This window comes from Dipodomys merriami, unplaced genomic scaffold (assembly GCF_024711535.1).
Source record: "Dipodomys merriami isolate MVZ:Mamm:240054 unplaced genomic scaffold, mDipMer1.0.p SCAF_3, whole genome shotgun sequence".
Lineage (NCBI taxonomy): Eukaryota > Metazoa > Chordata > Mammalia > Rodentia > Heteromyidae > Dipodomys > Dipodomys merriami.
In genome coordinates this window covers 11,623,635-11,638,621 of record NW_027204492.1, presented here as the reverse complement: position 1 = coordinate 11,638,621, position 14,987 = coordinate 11,623,635, and the positions used below count along the sequence as shown (strand labels likewise).

The following is a 14,987-nucleotide window of genomic DNA, read 5'->3' as shown; positions in this document are numbered from 1 at the left end:
AAAAACAAAGCAATCAGCACATAAGTAAAGGAACATAGATTTGGCCCAACTATCTCAAATCCATGTTTCTTTTTTTTTTTTTTTATTTTATTTGAGAACATACTGTACAGAGGGGCTACAATTACATGGGCAGGATAATGCGTACATTTCTTACCAAGCATTGCAGCCTCCTCCTTTGTTTACCCTTCACATCCCTTCCCAGCCTCCCCCCTCCCCCCACCCAATTATACCCCCCTCCCCCCCCCCCACCGACTCAAATCCATGTTTCTTTAACTGGCAGTCATTTTTATGTGGAAGATCACAGCAATTATATCCCAAAGTATATTAGAGATATTTAATCCAGTCAGGTTCTTGAATTCAAACCCTAAGACAGGCATCACAAATGTGTGTGTGTGTGTGTGTGTGTGTGTGTGTGTGTGTGTGTGTGCCTTTCTCTCAGAGTTATTGAATCAGACTTTATGGTATATAGTATATAGTTTTAAAAGCATTCAAAGAAACCTAAGAGAGGTGTACAGTGCTGTCATCCAGTAATACATTTATGGAGCATCTGTCCTGTGAAAAGGAATTCTGAACTCATAGTTGAGTTGGGTAGAAAACATGTAAGAAAGTACAATGTTAAGCATGAGATATACCCAAAGTAATTTGTGGATACTGTGATCAGAGGCCCAGTGCAGCAAGGAGGTAGATCCCATTCAAAAGATGAAAGACCTCCTGCACATGTACATAAAGCTTTGACCTGAAGACTCATAACATGACAAAATAGTAATTCAGCCAAAAAAAGAGTGCTAGCTAGGGTAGAAAAATCAGTTTGAAGATATTTAATAATATTTTAATTTATTTATTCTTCTTTGTGTTAACATTGGGGCCTGAATTCAAAGCCCAGGCACTCTCCCTTAGTCTTTCTGCTCACGGCTGGTGCTCTACAAGTTGAGCCACAGCTCCACTTCTGGCATTCTGCTGATTAATTGGAGATAAGAGTCTTGTGGACTTTTCTGTCTGTATTCTCTATGAATGGCAATCCTCAGATCTCAGGCTCCTGAGGAGTAAGGATTACAAATATGAGTGGCTGACACACAGAAATATTTTCATTTTTATTTTATCATTCATATAACTATTTATGGCTATTGTGCAACATACAAAAAATATGAATAAAAACTATAAATCATTAAACCACAAAGGTTCATTTGGGTATATGTGTATTTGAGTGTGTGTAGATGAGCGTGAGTGTGTGTGTGTGTGTGTGTGTGTGTGTGTGTGTGTGTGTGTGTGTTGCTGGGGATATAATCAAAGGCACAACATAGTGTATATTTCTTCTATATCCCCAGCATTTTTCCTATGTTCTGTTAGGATTTAATTTCAGCACATTTGTTGTATTCAGATAAATGCATAATTGTCTATATGTACTTTATTTTGAATTTATAGCTCATACTGATCACAATCTGTCTTTTGTCATACCCAAGCCCACATCCAGACCCATAATAAAAATCAGGATGCATATTAATGAGAATATCGTCCTAACTTGTCATTGAAAAAAATGATTCTGCATGATCCTACAAACATACTTAAAGATAAATATCCATTTATATAGATTATTACAATATACACAGGGAAAAAACGATCTCAAAAACTTAAATCTGGAAGCCTTGGGTGTTATTTTCTTCTCTGTGCGTTTATGATCTTCTAAATTGTCCCTGGTGAACATGCATTATTTTATCACATCCAAAAGCGATCCAATGAAACATAAGCAACATAAATGTGCACAAATAAATTCAAAACAGCCGTGAGCATTCTGCTCAAGATGCATCTTCGGTTTTTGGAACAGCTAAAACCAAATTAGCATTAACCAGAAGAAAAAGAATGGAAAGCTCTTGCTTTGACCAAGCCAAGACTTTAAGACACTGGTTGGAATCCCAGCCTTAGGTGTCTGTCTTAGAGGTGCCCAGCAGGTAGGTCAGGTATATAGCCAGAAGGATCTTGGGGGATGGGGCAGTTCCTTTGACCCCACCAGGCCACCACCCTGTTGTGTTGGCTGCCACTAGAAGGCTTAATGTGACCTCCCCTAGCTGCAAAGCACTCTGGGATCCTCTGGAATCCAAGGGTCCACAGGATTCTAACTTCCCTGCTGTAGGCTATCCCTTGCACCATGACCCTGACTCAGCTACACCTCGCTTCATGGAGACTCCACAAAAAGCTGCCCTGCCATGGGCCTGGAAGGCAAGTGGGAAAAGCCCTCCACTGCTCTGCCCTCCGCCACCCAGAAGAAGCTTTGTCATGCCTGGCACCATGCAGCTCCTCTCCAAGTTTCACCTTCGGTGACACAACTTTTCCGTGTTTCTTTTTTAGGCAGCTGCCACATCACGAGGCTAATGAGCACACCGAGGGTTGTAATAAACCCGCCTGCCAGATACATGGAGACAGAGGGACGCTGGATGACCAGATCCTACAGCGGGGCTGCCCGCTTGGTTCCCAGCTACTTGGCAAACAAATGCTCCCTGGAATGAGAGCATCTAAGGAGCGCCCTGCCCGGTTTCCAGAACAATGCTCACATTGTTCCTGGAGCTCAGAAAACCAGCCCAAATCCAACAGCTTCTGGTAGCCTTACTGTTCGATAAACTGGGAAGGGGGAAGAGGCAAGTATACACACAGAATCAAAGGCAAAAGAAGCAGGTCAATTCTCAATCTTTTTAAAGTCATGGTTGAAAGAAGATTCTGAAAATATCTATGGGCATATTCAAAAATTGCACTCAGCCTGTCTTGTTTAGGTTGTTCACTTCTACTTTCAACAGCAAGATAAATATTTTAAGAACTCAGAGTTGTTTACTAAACCTTACTTCCAGAGCTGTTGAAATGCTATTGGAGGGGAGATTTCAGAGAATTGGGTTTTGTATTTGTTATTAAACATACCTATAACCATGCAATAGATCCGTCACTGTTAATTATGGCTGTTAAACATAGGATCCTGCAGCACAGATAAACACGCCATGATTCCCAAGTTTGAGAACTATAATTAATATGCTCGTTCAAGGCAGGTGCCTCTGTTAACAAGATATATTTTTGGAAATATTCTTGAACCAAAGGCAGCATAAATAGTATCAAAAATAAAGCTCACAATTTTTTTTCCATTTAAAATGAGTTATATAATGAGTAGTGAAAAGCTCCTTCCATGGCACGACACTTTAAGGCAGTGGGGATTTCTTTCACTACATTTGATATAACTATCAAGGGAGAACAAAAATCCAGAAATGAGACTCCTCCAATTAGCCTAGCACTTCCAAAGGAAACCCATTCAGTTAATAAAAACCTCTGACATCTGTTGCCAAGGAAAGGAGGAGGGGAAGAAAAAGAGAGGGAAGGAGACTGGGTAGGGTTAAGAAGGGAAATAAAACATATGACACTAATGAGAGACAGACTGAAAGCATATGCCATGTAACGCAAAACAAAATCAAATAAACAAGTGGAGTTTTACTCAACAACAAATTAAGAAGTGGAATCTGGAGAACACCGGTGAACAAGCTCCCAGATACAGTTCTAGAAAAAGAAAAGTATCATTGTTTTCAAACTGACAAAATGCTTCCATTGTGAAAGCCATAGTCATGTGGCCAATCCAAGCAGTCTATGGATGGGGCAAATAGGATGAAATCTACATTAGAATGTGAAAAGTCACTATAGCTTAGGTCAAATGGGAAAGAAAGGGCATGCTTATGACAGGACTAAGTTTCTTTCATCTCTTTGTACCAAGATTCTGCACAGTATCCTATATCAAAGTCACTCAAAATATTCAAAACAAAGACCACAGTACCAGAGTAATCACATATATATATATATATATGTATATATACGTATATGTATGTATATATACATATATATATATATATATATATATATATATGAGTACTCTCTTCTAATTACATCTGTGTGGGTGAATAGAAGTAATTTTCTTTTTGTCCTTTGGAAGGAAGTGACCAGGTCATCTGAGGAGGCACTATGACACACTGATTACAAGGTGAACTGGTAGTCAGATCTGGCCCCAATCCTCATTCCATCAACTTGAGTGGCAAGCATAGCATGTAGACCTACCTATCCTTCATCACTGTTACTAACATTTCATGAGCTATATTATGTCAAACCACAGGTTTATAATCAGTGCTCATAATATATTATTTTTTAGGATGCCCTACCAAAATTTTTCCCCAACTTATCGAGCTGTTAAAAAAATCAACTACTGATCACTGATTTATTTAGGTTAAAATTCTATCTCTTCTGATCCTTAGTTTCAATATAAACATCCCTAGGTATGCATCAGACTAAGTCACTGAAGAGGCACTGACAGAGTCTTTGTTCATCATTTAACTTTGTATTATTACAACAAAGCGAGAAGAGAATCTACCATCAAACCCGTGACATCATTTTGTTTTTTAGACAAGGTCTCACTGTCTAGCCCAGGCTGGCTTTAAACTCATAATCTTCCTGCCTGATCTCCCAAGTATTGTGATTATAGGCATGTACCATATACAAGGCAGAAGAAATAACTTTTGGTAGATAAATATCACATGTATTCCACAGTCACTTGTTAATAACTACAATATTAAGCACTCCACTAATAATTTGAAACCCACTATCTCTCTGATATCATACAAACCATATAATTTCTGTGAGCTTCAACTTTCTCATCTCTAAGGTCCATATGCTGTATATCAACTAATAAGCAACCCCTACTTTATTTGGCTGTGATGAGTATTCAATGAGATATAGATATAGTAATGGATGTCTAACAGGTAGTAAAGGATTTAATAATTGAGTAGCCAGCATAATTGTGGGAACAATGGCCAGTTGTTATTGAAAAGCAGAAAAAATAGTTTGAGCCCAAAGGAAATGCCTGTCTTCCTGGCCTAAGTCACTGAACAACTATTTTCTATAGTCTAAGCAGGTACAGAATTGGTCTAGTGTAGTTGTGTGAGACAGAGTGGGGTCTTCCATAAAAACCAGAGGATAAGAAGAGATATCAAATAGAAGGAAACATGCTACATATCATACTAGAATGTACACTGCATGTTTCTATCTATGTGCAATTCCAGAGCAGTCAAAACTAATTGGTGATAATGTAAATCAAAACATTAGTTTTTCTTTGATGGGAAAAGGACAAGAAAAAACAATATTCTACATCATGACATGGATGCTAATTACATGAGTGTATACATTTGTCAAGATTCATCAAGATGAATACTTCAGAGCTGTACATGTTCCTTCAAGGGAAATTTTAATTACAAAAGTAGAAATGGGTCTGTACTATTCTGTGTGTATACGTATGTGTGTGTGTGTGTGTGTGTGTGTGTGTGTGTGTGTGTGTGTGTGTGTGTGTGTGTGTGATTGTGTGTGTGCTGGTACTGGGGACTGAATCTAGGGCCTGGGTGCTGCTGTTAGCCTTTTCATTCAAGGTTGGTGCTCTACCACTTGAGTTACAGCTTCACGTCTAGCTTTTTGGTAGATAACTGGAGATAAGAATGTCATGGACTTTCCTGCCCAGGCTGGCTTTGAACTATGATCCTCAGATACCAGCTTCCAGAGTAGGTAGGATTACAGGCATGACCCAGAATTAGTAGCTTTTAACTTTTCCTTTTTCCTAGTACCAGAGCTAGAACTCTTGGCTTTGAGCTCTCATTCAACATATATGCCAACACCTGACACTCTACTCCTTGAATGATGACTTCTGATCCAATTCTGAGTAGCTGTTTTTTCATTTGTCCTCTGCACAATTCTACCTTTCACCAGAATTTTTTCTTTCTTCCTAGTCCTACTGACAAGTTCTAGAAAGATGGGCATTCACAACTGGGAATTCCTTTGGACTAAATAGTTATCTTTCAGACTAAATCTGATGTCTCCACAGGCAGGCCAAGCAAATGACCCAATTCAAACCAGATTTATTATATTCTCTAAAATATCCACTAAAACTGTGCTCCAACCAAAGCCAAGAGTACTACTAGATTTAATAATAGTAAGGTAACTACTACCCTCTGCCCTTTGTCTGGGGGAAAGGTCATTAGCTAGTGACAGTAATAGCATTTCCATTTGAAAATTAATACTAACAGTAATTTCAAAGGATAGAAGCAAAAGTAGCATGCGAGAACTATATTACAGTATTTTCAACATACAGTAATTGTAATTTAGGCTTAATGGGTTTTTTTCACCCCAGATGTCTTAGGAAAAAAACCAAGAATTTATCACTATTCTTTTGTTGTTGTTGGTCGTGGGGCTTGAACTCTGGGCTTGGGCACTATCCCTCAGCTCTTCAGCTCAAGGCAAACACTCTACCGCTTGAGCTACAGTGCCACTTCTGGTTTTCTAGTGGTTTATTGGAGATAAGAGTCTCCTGGACTTGCCTGCCTGAGTGACTTTAAACCATGAACCTCAGATCTCAGCCTCCTGAATAGCTAGTATTACAGGCATGAGCCACTGGTGCCCGGCAATTTATCACTTTTAAATACAATCTTCCCTCTTTTAGGGTTGATATCCTAGAAAACACTGCTCTAGAGGAAATTGTAGCCATCCAACTTTTCAAATGACTAATTTATTTCACTTTCTCTAGGAAACTAGAGCATTTACCTGAAAATCAACATCCCCCAAAAGTGTTTCCTAAAGACATCACGTACAGCCAGGTGTGGTGATGCATAGGTGGAGGCAGGAGGAAAGAAAGTTCAAGACCAGCCTCAGACTGTGAGTAATGAGAGCCTATCTCAAGAACACAAAAGAAGATATGACATCCAATGGTGAGAATATACCATGTTTTTAAAAACAACAACAACAACCTCAGAGCCAACCATGGGATCAGCCTCCTTCATGAAGACAGGGAGGGGAAAGGGTGACAAAGGAAAACAATGGCAGAAATAAAATTTGATTGAATTTCTAGGATTGGTTTGTTCCAAATGGATAACCTACATTTCAGATTGACAAAACCTATTCTTAACCACATTACACAGGAAATATTTCCCAAATCCATCCCTGAGCATATGCAGATAAATCTCAGTGACGGCATGTCTTCCAGATAGGAAAATGTTCATCAGTGACCACAGAAAATGAGTTATGCAGACATTACTGTCCCGTACTAATTGTTATAATCCTATTATGTGTCTAATCACATCTCAAAGGTAATATAAAGCTTTGTACAATAATAGACATATGGGAACCCCTCCACCCATCATATTTCAATTCATATGCTTCTTCTGACTCAAATTGTTTAATCATGGCAATTATTTTCCATTCCATTCAAATTTTTCAACTCCAGAAACATAAGCCAGAATGAAGCAGACACTACAAAGCCTGTTTATTGGATATATTCGAAGAACTAACACATTCCAGTTGTTCTCTTGATTGTAATTCCCAGACTGAGGACTTGATTTGGACATAAAACTGAACAGCAGCAAAGAGACCTGAAACATTAAACAGACCATCTCCCTACTCATGGCCTTACAAACGAGGCTTCTAAACTGGGATTCCAGTTCTCTCCCAAGAACAGCCCTTATTTTTAAGGCTACCATCCATCCTTCCTCTACTCCACCCCTCATATTCTGCTTCTCCCTTAGGCCTTAATCTGATGTCCATTTCCTTCCCAGCCTTACACACGTCACCAGCCCTGGGATGCAGCCAAGTCTTTCCCTGAATTGAATTGTACTCCAAAGAAACTTCCAGGAATCCCAAGCCTCTACCTGCTCCCCTTCTAGCTTCAATCTCTGTTCAAGCCATACGCCTCCAGAAATAATGATGAAGAAACCCTAGGAGGATTGTGTCCTTCTCTCCTGTGTCTAGCTCCAAGATTACATTAAAATTTCTAATTGGAGATGACCCAGCCACATCTTCTTTATGAAACTGTGATAATCACGTTCAGCACAAAAATGACAATATGGCTTATGACAACTGTCCATAAAAAAACAAGAGTCCATGGTAATAAGATGAAAAGTAAGTCCCTACAAGAATTATAGACAGGGGCTGGGAAGGTGGCTCAGTGGTAGAGCGCTTGCCTTGCATGCCAGAGGCCCTGGGTTTGATTCCTCAGCACCACATAAGCAAAAAGAAAAAAGCCGGAAGTGGCGCTGTGGCTCAAGTGGTAGAGCGCTAGCCTTAAGCTGAAGAGCTGAGGGACAGCGCCCAGGCCCAGAGTTCAGGCCCCACAACCGGACCCCAAAAACAAAACAAAACAAAAAGAATTATAGACAGATTATGATTCTTACTTTTAAATAAGAGAGACCAACATTATGATTCCTTGTCAATAAAATTCCTCTAAACACTTGCTTTGCCTGGTTCAGGCCTAAAAGTAAGCCATTAAGACCAGATGATCTTTGGGAATGGTATTCAAGACTTTATACACTAGCCGCCTGACCACAAAGCTCTGTGGTTGTTGGGTAATGTCGAGAGGCTGCTGGGAAAGGTCAGGAAGTGAACAGAAACTTAACTGTGGCCATAAATGCATGCCGACACCACAGTTCATTACAGCAACAGCTGTGCAAGTTGGTGGCTTCTCAGACTATGCATGAAATTGTCTTCTACTGTGCAGCAATCAGCATAAACCAAGACTCCAAGAGAACCACAGCCCACATGGCCTGAAGACTTAACTCGATGTGCTGTCTATGGGACTAACTACAAAGGAAAGTGTTAAAAACACACAACACCAACATGTAGCAACAAACCAAATAGATTTGGCAGAGACTTTTACTTGGTATCTTATGTGACAAAGTAGAGAAGAGTGAGTAAAAGCCAGGCAAATATCTGCTGAATAAATCATATACCCTCTTCTTCCTGGATAAGGAAATAAATCCACAACCCAAGCTATATGCCCATTTGAGAATTTTAATGTTCATGCAAAGTATAAATTAATACACAAAATATCACTGGCTGCACTGATCTCTTTAAAATCATTTCGTAAAGAATCAACTTTCCCATTCTGCCTCCTCCCAAAGAGAAACAGTGTATCTTATATAGCTACTTATTGAAAAAAGTTATCAAAAGCATTATTGTTAATCGATGGCCTTGATTTCAATGAGGTCAGAAAACTTCTCTTTAAAAGACAATGTACAATTTATATACTCTAAAAGTCTTATTTCTTTTTTGTTTTTGAGATATGATCTCAGTACAGAGCCCAAGCTAGCCTTGAACTCACTATATAATCTAGACTGGCCTGGAAATCATCACCCTTCTGTCTCAGTCTCCAAGTGCTTGGATTCCCAGCATGCCTCACAGTGCCCAAGAGAAGCCATGTTTCATTCAGCAGTACAAAATAAAACATACTGATTACTGATTACTTACTACTTGTGCTTTAGGAACTCTACACACATGGTACTCTATGGTAATCTTCTATGCAGTGATGATAGGCTGTGGGAATGAAAGTTAACTGACAGGGTGGGAGGTTGAATTTAAATGAGCAGAAAGCTTTGAAAACAGATTATAAAATTCATTCAAGCTGTTACTAAATTATATGACTTGATACAATCATTTGTCACACCACTGTTCAGAATTAAATTTGTGTATATTTGAAGTAGTGATTGATCATAAATATTACTATATTACAAAAAATCACACTCGTGGGTATGTTAGTTGGGTTTTTTTCTTCTGTGTGTACCAGTGCTGGGGATTGAACTCAGGGCCTGGACACTGTCCCTAGGTTTGTTTCTTTCCTTTGTCTTTTCAAGTCTGGCACTCTACTACTTGAACCACAGCTACATTTCATGTGTTTTGGTGGTTAAGTGAAGACAAGAGTCTCTTGGATTTTATGAGTGCACTGATTTTGAACCTCCATACTCAGATCTTAGCCTCTTGAATAGCTAGGATCACAGGCTTGAGCCACTGATACTGGCTTAGGTTAGCTTAAAGAAATGTTACCCATGTACACAAAATTTGTAAGCAACCAATCTCTTCATCAGTATGGTCAATATAAATAAACTTTATTGGCTAAAATGATGAAATGGCCTGGTCTTCAGTCTTTTCACATATTTGAAACCAGAAAACACTGATTATTAAATATTCACTGTTTTTAAAATGCTGTAAATTCAATAACCAACATAAAGACTGAAATGACCACCTTGTTCTTCACAGCTAGAAAATCTCCATCTCCTCAGGAAAGTAAAATCTCTTCTTAAAAATTGCCCTATGAAATTAGTTCACTTTAATTACAGCCCCCTGTTCTTAGTGCTAATTACACAATTCCTACAGAGTAGTATGTGGTTTCAAACAGGGTGAGTCAACATAAGAAAATGTCATGACATATGCCTAGAGAAAATTTTCATTATTGAGTTACAGAAACCTGTCCTCCTGTTTCCCGACTTGTTAATCCACTCTGAACAACTGCAATGATAGTCTTAAAACAGCAAGTCATTTTCTGTGAATGATCTTTGGATTCAGAATCCTGAACTAAACCTTGGGTAACCACCTGATAGAAATCAAGAACTAATTCCAGAAAGAAACTTGGGGGGAGGAATGGTTCAGAAGAAGGATAATTTGCTTAGATCAAGCAGGTGCTAGGCTGTACAGTGGCATTCACTTCTCTGGGCCCCTGATGGAAAACAACAACAACAACAACAACAAAACATTTTAGTGTGTGGTAGGAGTGTAGTCCTGTAGAGTAGTCATGAAGCAAGTGAGGTCCTCAGGAGGGGGGGGGGATTATAATAACCCTTACCTCAATTGCCTTTGTCATATGAAGATATGGCTCAGACTCTGCAGTTATTAGGAAAAGCTCTGGAAATGTATAGCAGTTGTTCTATGCTCAAAATTTAGTAGTTGCAATTAATTTAGATTGTCCTGAAAGGTAGTCACCCTGAGTAAGTTCAAGGACCTTCCATTTTACCCTAGAGTCAAACAATGCCATCACTAACTGTTTAGGACACAAGGATCTAAAACCTCTACTAACTTGCAGAGCCTGTCATCAACTCCTTTGCCTACTTGGAAGAGAAATGGTTTCCTTCGAAATAAGGATAAAGGCCCTGAGCTGAAGACTTTGACAACTTTCTGCGAGGGAAGGCAGGCGCTGCTGTAGAATCATCTCCAGGCAAGAAAGCTGTGAAAGATGGGTAGCAGCAAGAAGAAGAGAAAGGAGAAGAGGGAGTGGAATGGGAGGGAAGGCAGCCCTGGGGCTCACAGAGGAATTGAGGCCCCAACTCTAGAGCTCCCTTGGTTAGAAAGGCACTTTTCCTACATGGATTCGGAGTGGGTTTTAGGGGTTCAGTGTTCAAGGGGTCATCAGGGCCAATCCAGGCCAGTCCAGCATCTTCTGTGGCCATTCCAGACATACCTAAGACACCTGCCTTTTTCCCCTATCCCTACCCTTCCACACCCCCTCTGTGACTGTCTGCACCCGGGTCTCTACGGGTGTGGGTCTCCAGTTCACATTTCCAAGCTAAGCCGGGTCCGTCAGCTCGGCAATCGCTGGCACTGCCGAGTGGGGGGGGGACGCCCCTTCCTTTTCCTGACTTCTCTGTAGCCACAGCTCTCTCTCCTCTGCGCCTCCCCTACCCGCCTGTGGGAGGCCCCGGGCCGAGATGCGCACTCTGGGGAACAGGCAACCAGGTGCCCGGGGGGTCAGGTGGCTGAATCACAGGCAGCTGAAGGAGGGGACCCCTCCCACGAAGGCCCACTCTCGCTAGGCATTAGTGGCAAGGGGACAGCAGCCTTTGTTCTCCCGGGGCATGGCCAGGCTGTGCTACCAAGGTGCAGCGCGGGCGGAGCCGGGTACCAGGATTGCTCACTTTTTTTTTGCACGCGACTGAGGGGAAAGGGTGCAAGCTCCCCGCCTTTCCCGAAGAGGTGGGATGGCTTGGGAGTTGGGGAGTAAGAGACCCACGAGGGGTAAAGCAGGGGAGGGGGAGGGGTTCTGCGCGTCGGCCAGGCTCTTTGTTTGCATTGGGGGCAGGGAGAGTGGGTTGCAGGGGGAGGGGGTGTGTTGAGCTCGGGGTTCAGATCGCGGGACAAATTGCTGAGTATGTCACCATGTTCCACCCGCGCAGCACGCGTACACACACTCGCGCCCAGGTACACACAAGCAGTCCCACAGACAGGCGGCCGGCCGGTAGCAGGCGAGCGGCGCGGCTCGCAGCGCTCCCGGCTGCAGCAGCTCGGTCTGGCCGCAGCGCGCCAGCACCGTGCGATCTGAGGGCGAGTGGAGGGGGCTGGAGACAACCGGGGGGGGGGCATTCCGCTAGGAAGGAGGGAAAGTGGTGCAAATCGCAAACCCCTCTTGCTGAGTCGGGGTCATAGAGGTCATGGGTAGCTTAGGGACCAGAAGGAGAAGGGGGGGGCACGAGGAGGACAGCACGCACACAAGGGGGAGAGGGCAAAGAAGCGAAGGGGGAAGCAGGAGAACTCGTCGGGCGGACTTACCCTTAGAAGCATCTTTCTCCTCTTTGGGCTTGGTCACCTTTCCACTCATAGATCCCAGCTTGCTTGCCAAGGATCGCCCAGGAGACGGAAGTCCTCGCCGAGCGGGCTGGACTTGCGAGAGTGCTTAGGGCGGCAAGTGGCGATCGTGTGCTTTCTTCCTCCCGTGCGGCTCCGAGCGGAATCCGCTTTTCCCCACCTCCGCTGCCGCTGCTGCCTGTGGAGAGAGTGGGGAGGAAAGGAAAGGGGTGAAGGAGGCGCCGCCGCCGCCGCCGCCGCAAGCCCGAGCGGCCCCGGCCACGGGAGGAAGCGTTCGCGCGCGCTCCAGAAGTGAACAGACAAAGCGGTGCAGCTCCTGCCCTCCCGCCGCCAGCCGCGCTCCAAACCTCGGGGCACCTGAGCGGTGCGACCTGGTCGGCACTCCGGCCTCCCTCTCGGGGCTGTGCGCTGGCCCCGCCAGGAGTTGCTTGTGCCCCAGCGGGCTTAACCTCCTGCCTCTCCCAATCTGCTGCGGGGCCGCCAACTCAATCCAAATAAAAGCTCAAGGATGGTTTAAATAAAACAACAACAACAACAACAACAAAATTCAAAACAAAGCCGAAAATATTCACTTAAAAATAACAAGCCTCCCCGAAAGGGAAATGTTTGAACATGTGATGAGCAACGTGTGAGCGCAGCTTGTCCGCCCGCAGAGAATAGGAAGGGGAGGGTCGCGTCTTTCTTTCTCCGTCTTTAATCCATTATTTTTTCCCCGGGTTCCTGTTATTTTGTCCAAGAAGAGGAGTGAGAAGCGACGGCCCTTACCTGCTCTCTACCCCTACACTCACACCCCCTCCGAGCTCGCCCGCTCCTTCCAAAGAACTCTCGGGTCCCACAGAGTCGGGAATGAACACCGCGGCGCTTTTCTATGTAGACGCCAAGGTGTGGGCATGCGGGGGGGGGGGGGGGGCAGCGAGGGCGGGGCCCCACAAAGCCGCCTGCCGACTGTAGTAAAAAGAGAGCTCGGCAGGGGCGCGCCTACGTCAGCCGGTGTTCGGCAAAACCCTTTGAGCCCAGTGGAGTACAGGCGAGTGAGTGTGTCCGCCGGGCTTCCCTTAGTCCATTGGGACAACCGCGGCCCTGGAACACAGGATGAGCCCAAGCTGTCCACCTAGGACAACCGATCACTTGCTCCCAACCTCTGCCTGCATGACTCCCTAGATTCGTAGTTCCTGCCTTCCGCGCTGTTCTGCCAGGAGAGGGGGGCAGGGGAGGTAGATGGGGAGGGGGGGCTCGCTATTAATCACCTCCACTTTGGGGACTCTGCTGTTGACAACTGCCTGCACAGAGCGGTGAATTCTCAGTCTGGGAGTTGGTAACTCTTCCAGCTGCCTAACTTGACACAGCCGGACTGTGTCAGGGAAGAGAGCCGGGCCGGCGCACTGCGAGTGGACTGTCACTACAGCAGAGAGTGAAACTGAGTGTGCTGACTGCCCCCCCAACACACACACACACACACACACACACACACACACACACACACAAACACACATGTGCTGGCCCCTCCTTCTAAGGCTGCGGACTCTGGTTGATAAACTGGACTCAAAGAAGGCCCACCACCGTGGTTAACCAACCTCAAATAGGAGGCAACTGCTGGAAAATAAGTGAAATGGATATGTTACACAGGGCATATGTGTGACAAACAAGGGAAGGCCCCTGAATATTAGAAGTAAACAAACCATTGTTGCATAGGAGGCAAAGAGAGAAAGGGGAAAAAATCAAGGGAAGGGAGAGGTGGTCTACTAGGTACTCAGGAGGCAACCCCTGTGATGCCCGAGGACAGCTTCGCCCTTACTAGCCTAACTGTAATTGGTGACCAGGGAAGCCCCAACCCTAAGGTAGCCTCTAGAAATACTTAACCATCCATTAATGAAACCAGAGGCTTCATCCTGCTTTTGGAGAAGCGCGACTGAGTCCCATACAGGAAACCAGTTTCTCCTCATCCGCTCAACGTCACCTGCTCCGTAATTCGCTTTCGTTAATGGCATTAAACCAAGCGAAGAAATCATATAGATGGATTAGTCCTACTGAATCCCAGGCAGTAACTCAATTACAAGAGCCTGCTGTGGCTATCAAAACCAGGAGTGCGGGCTGCCCCACCACCAGCCAGGGTCTAAAGGTCAGCAACTCTCTAAACTCAATTTACAGTCTCTGTGCTTAGTCTGGGAGCAACTGGAGGCCTGTTTTTCTTGTAAATAATATCTAATAACCTGGAGCTTGATGACACAATGCAATTATCCAACCCATGGTTAGACCATTAATTAATACCAGTAGTCTACAAAGGAAGGAATTTCTCTTCAAATGAGAGGCATTTGAAAAGGATGGACATTTCCATCAGATTGGACAAAAGGGCAAAGGGAAAAACACAAAGACTTTCTACATAATTTTCCACTCAGTAATACCCGTTTATACCTAACCTGTGATGAGAAGCATGCTACTGTTTTATATTATTATCTAGTTCATTATTCACAACTGCTCTAGTGTTTCACATTTTATAAATGAGATTATGGAGGCTCAGAGAGTTTAAATAGTATTGTCTTATTTGGCTTTGCTTTTTGAGCCCAAACGGGCCTCAAATTCCCAATCCTCCT

At 43.6% G+C, this 14,987-nt stretch overlaps 1 protein-coding gene across 2 annotated transcripts in view; it reads right to left on the bottom strand.

Annotated features, from left to right (window-relative positions):
* Positions 1 to 13,226, bottom strand: part of Fgf13 (fibroblast growth factor 13) — a 500,490-nt gene extending 487,264 nt beyond the window's left edge. For both annotated transcript variants that reach the window (XM_070039641.1, XM_070039645.1), the window contains exons 1-2: positions 13,162 to 13,226; positions 12,361 to 12,574 (exon numbers count right to left, since the gene is read on the bottom strand). In XM_070039641.1, the coding sequence (XP_069895742.1) occupies positions 12,361 to 12,409 (49 nt within the window). In that variant the 5' untranslated portion in view covers positions 12,410 to 12,574; positions 13,162 to 13,226. The remainder of the gene's footprint in view (positions 1 to 12,360; positions 12,575 to 13,161) is intronic.
* Positions 13,227 to 14,987: the final 1,761 nt, after the last annotated feature.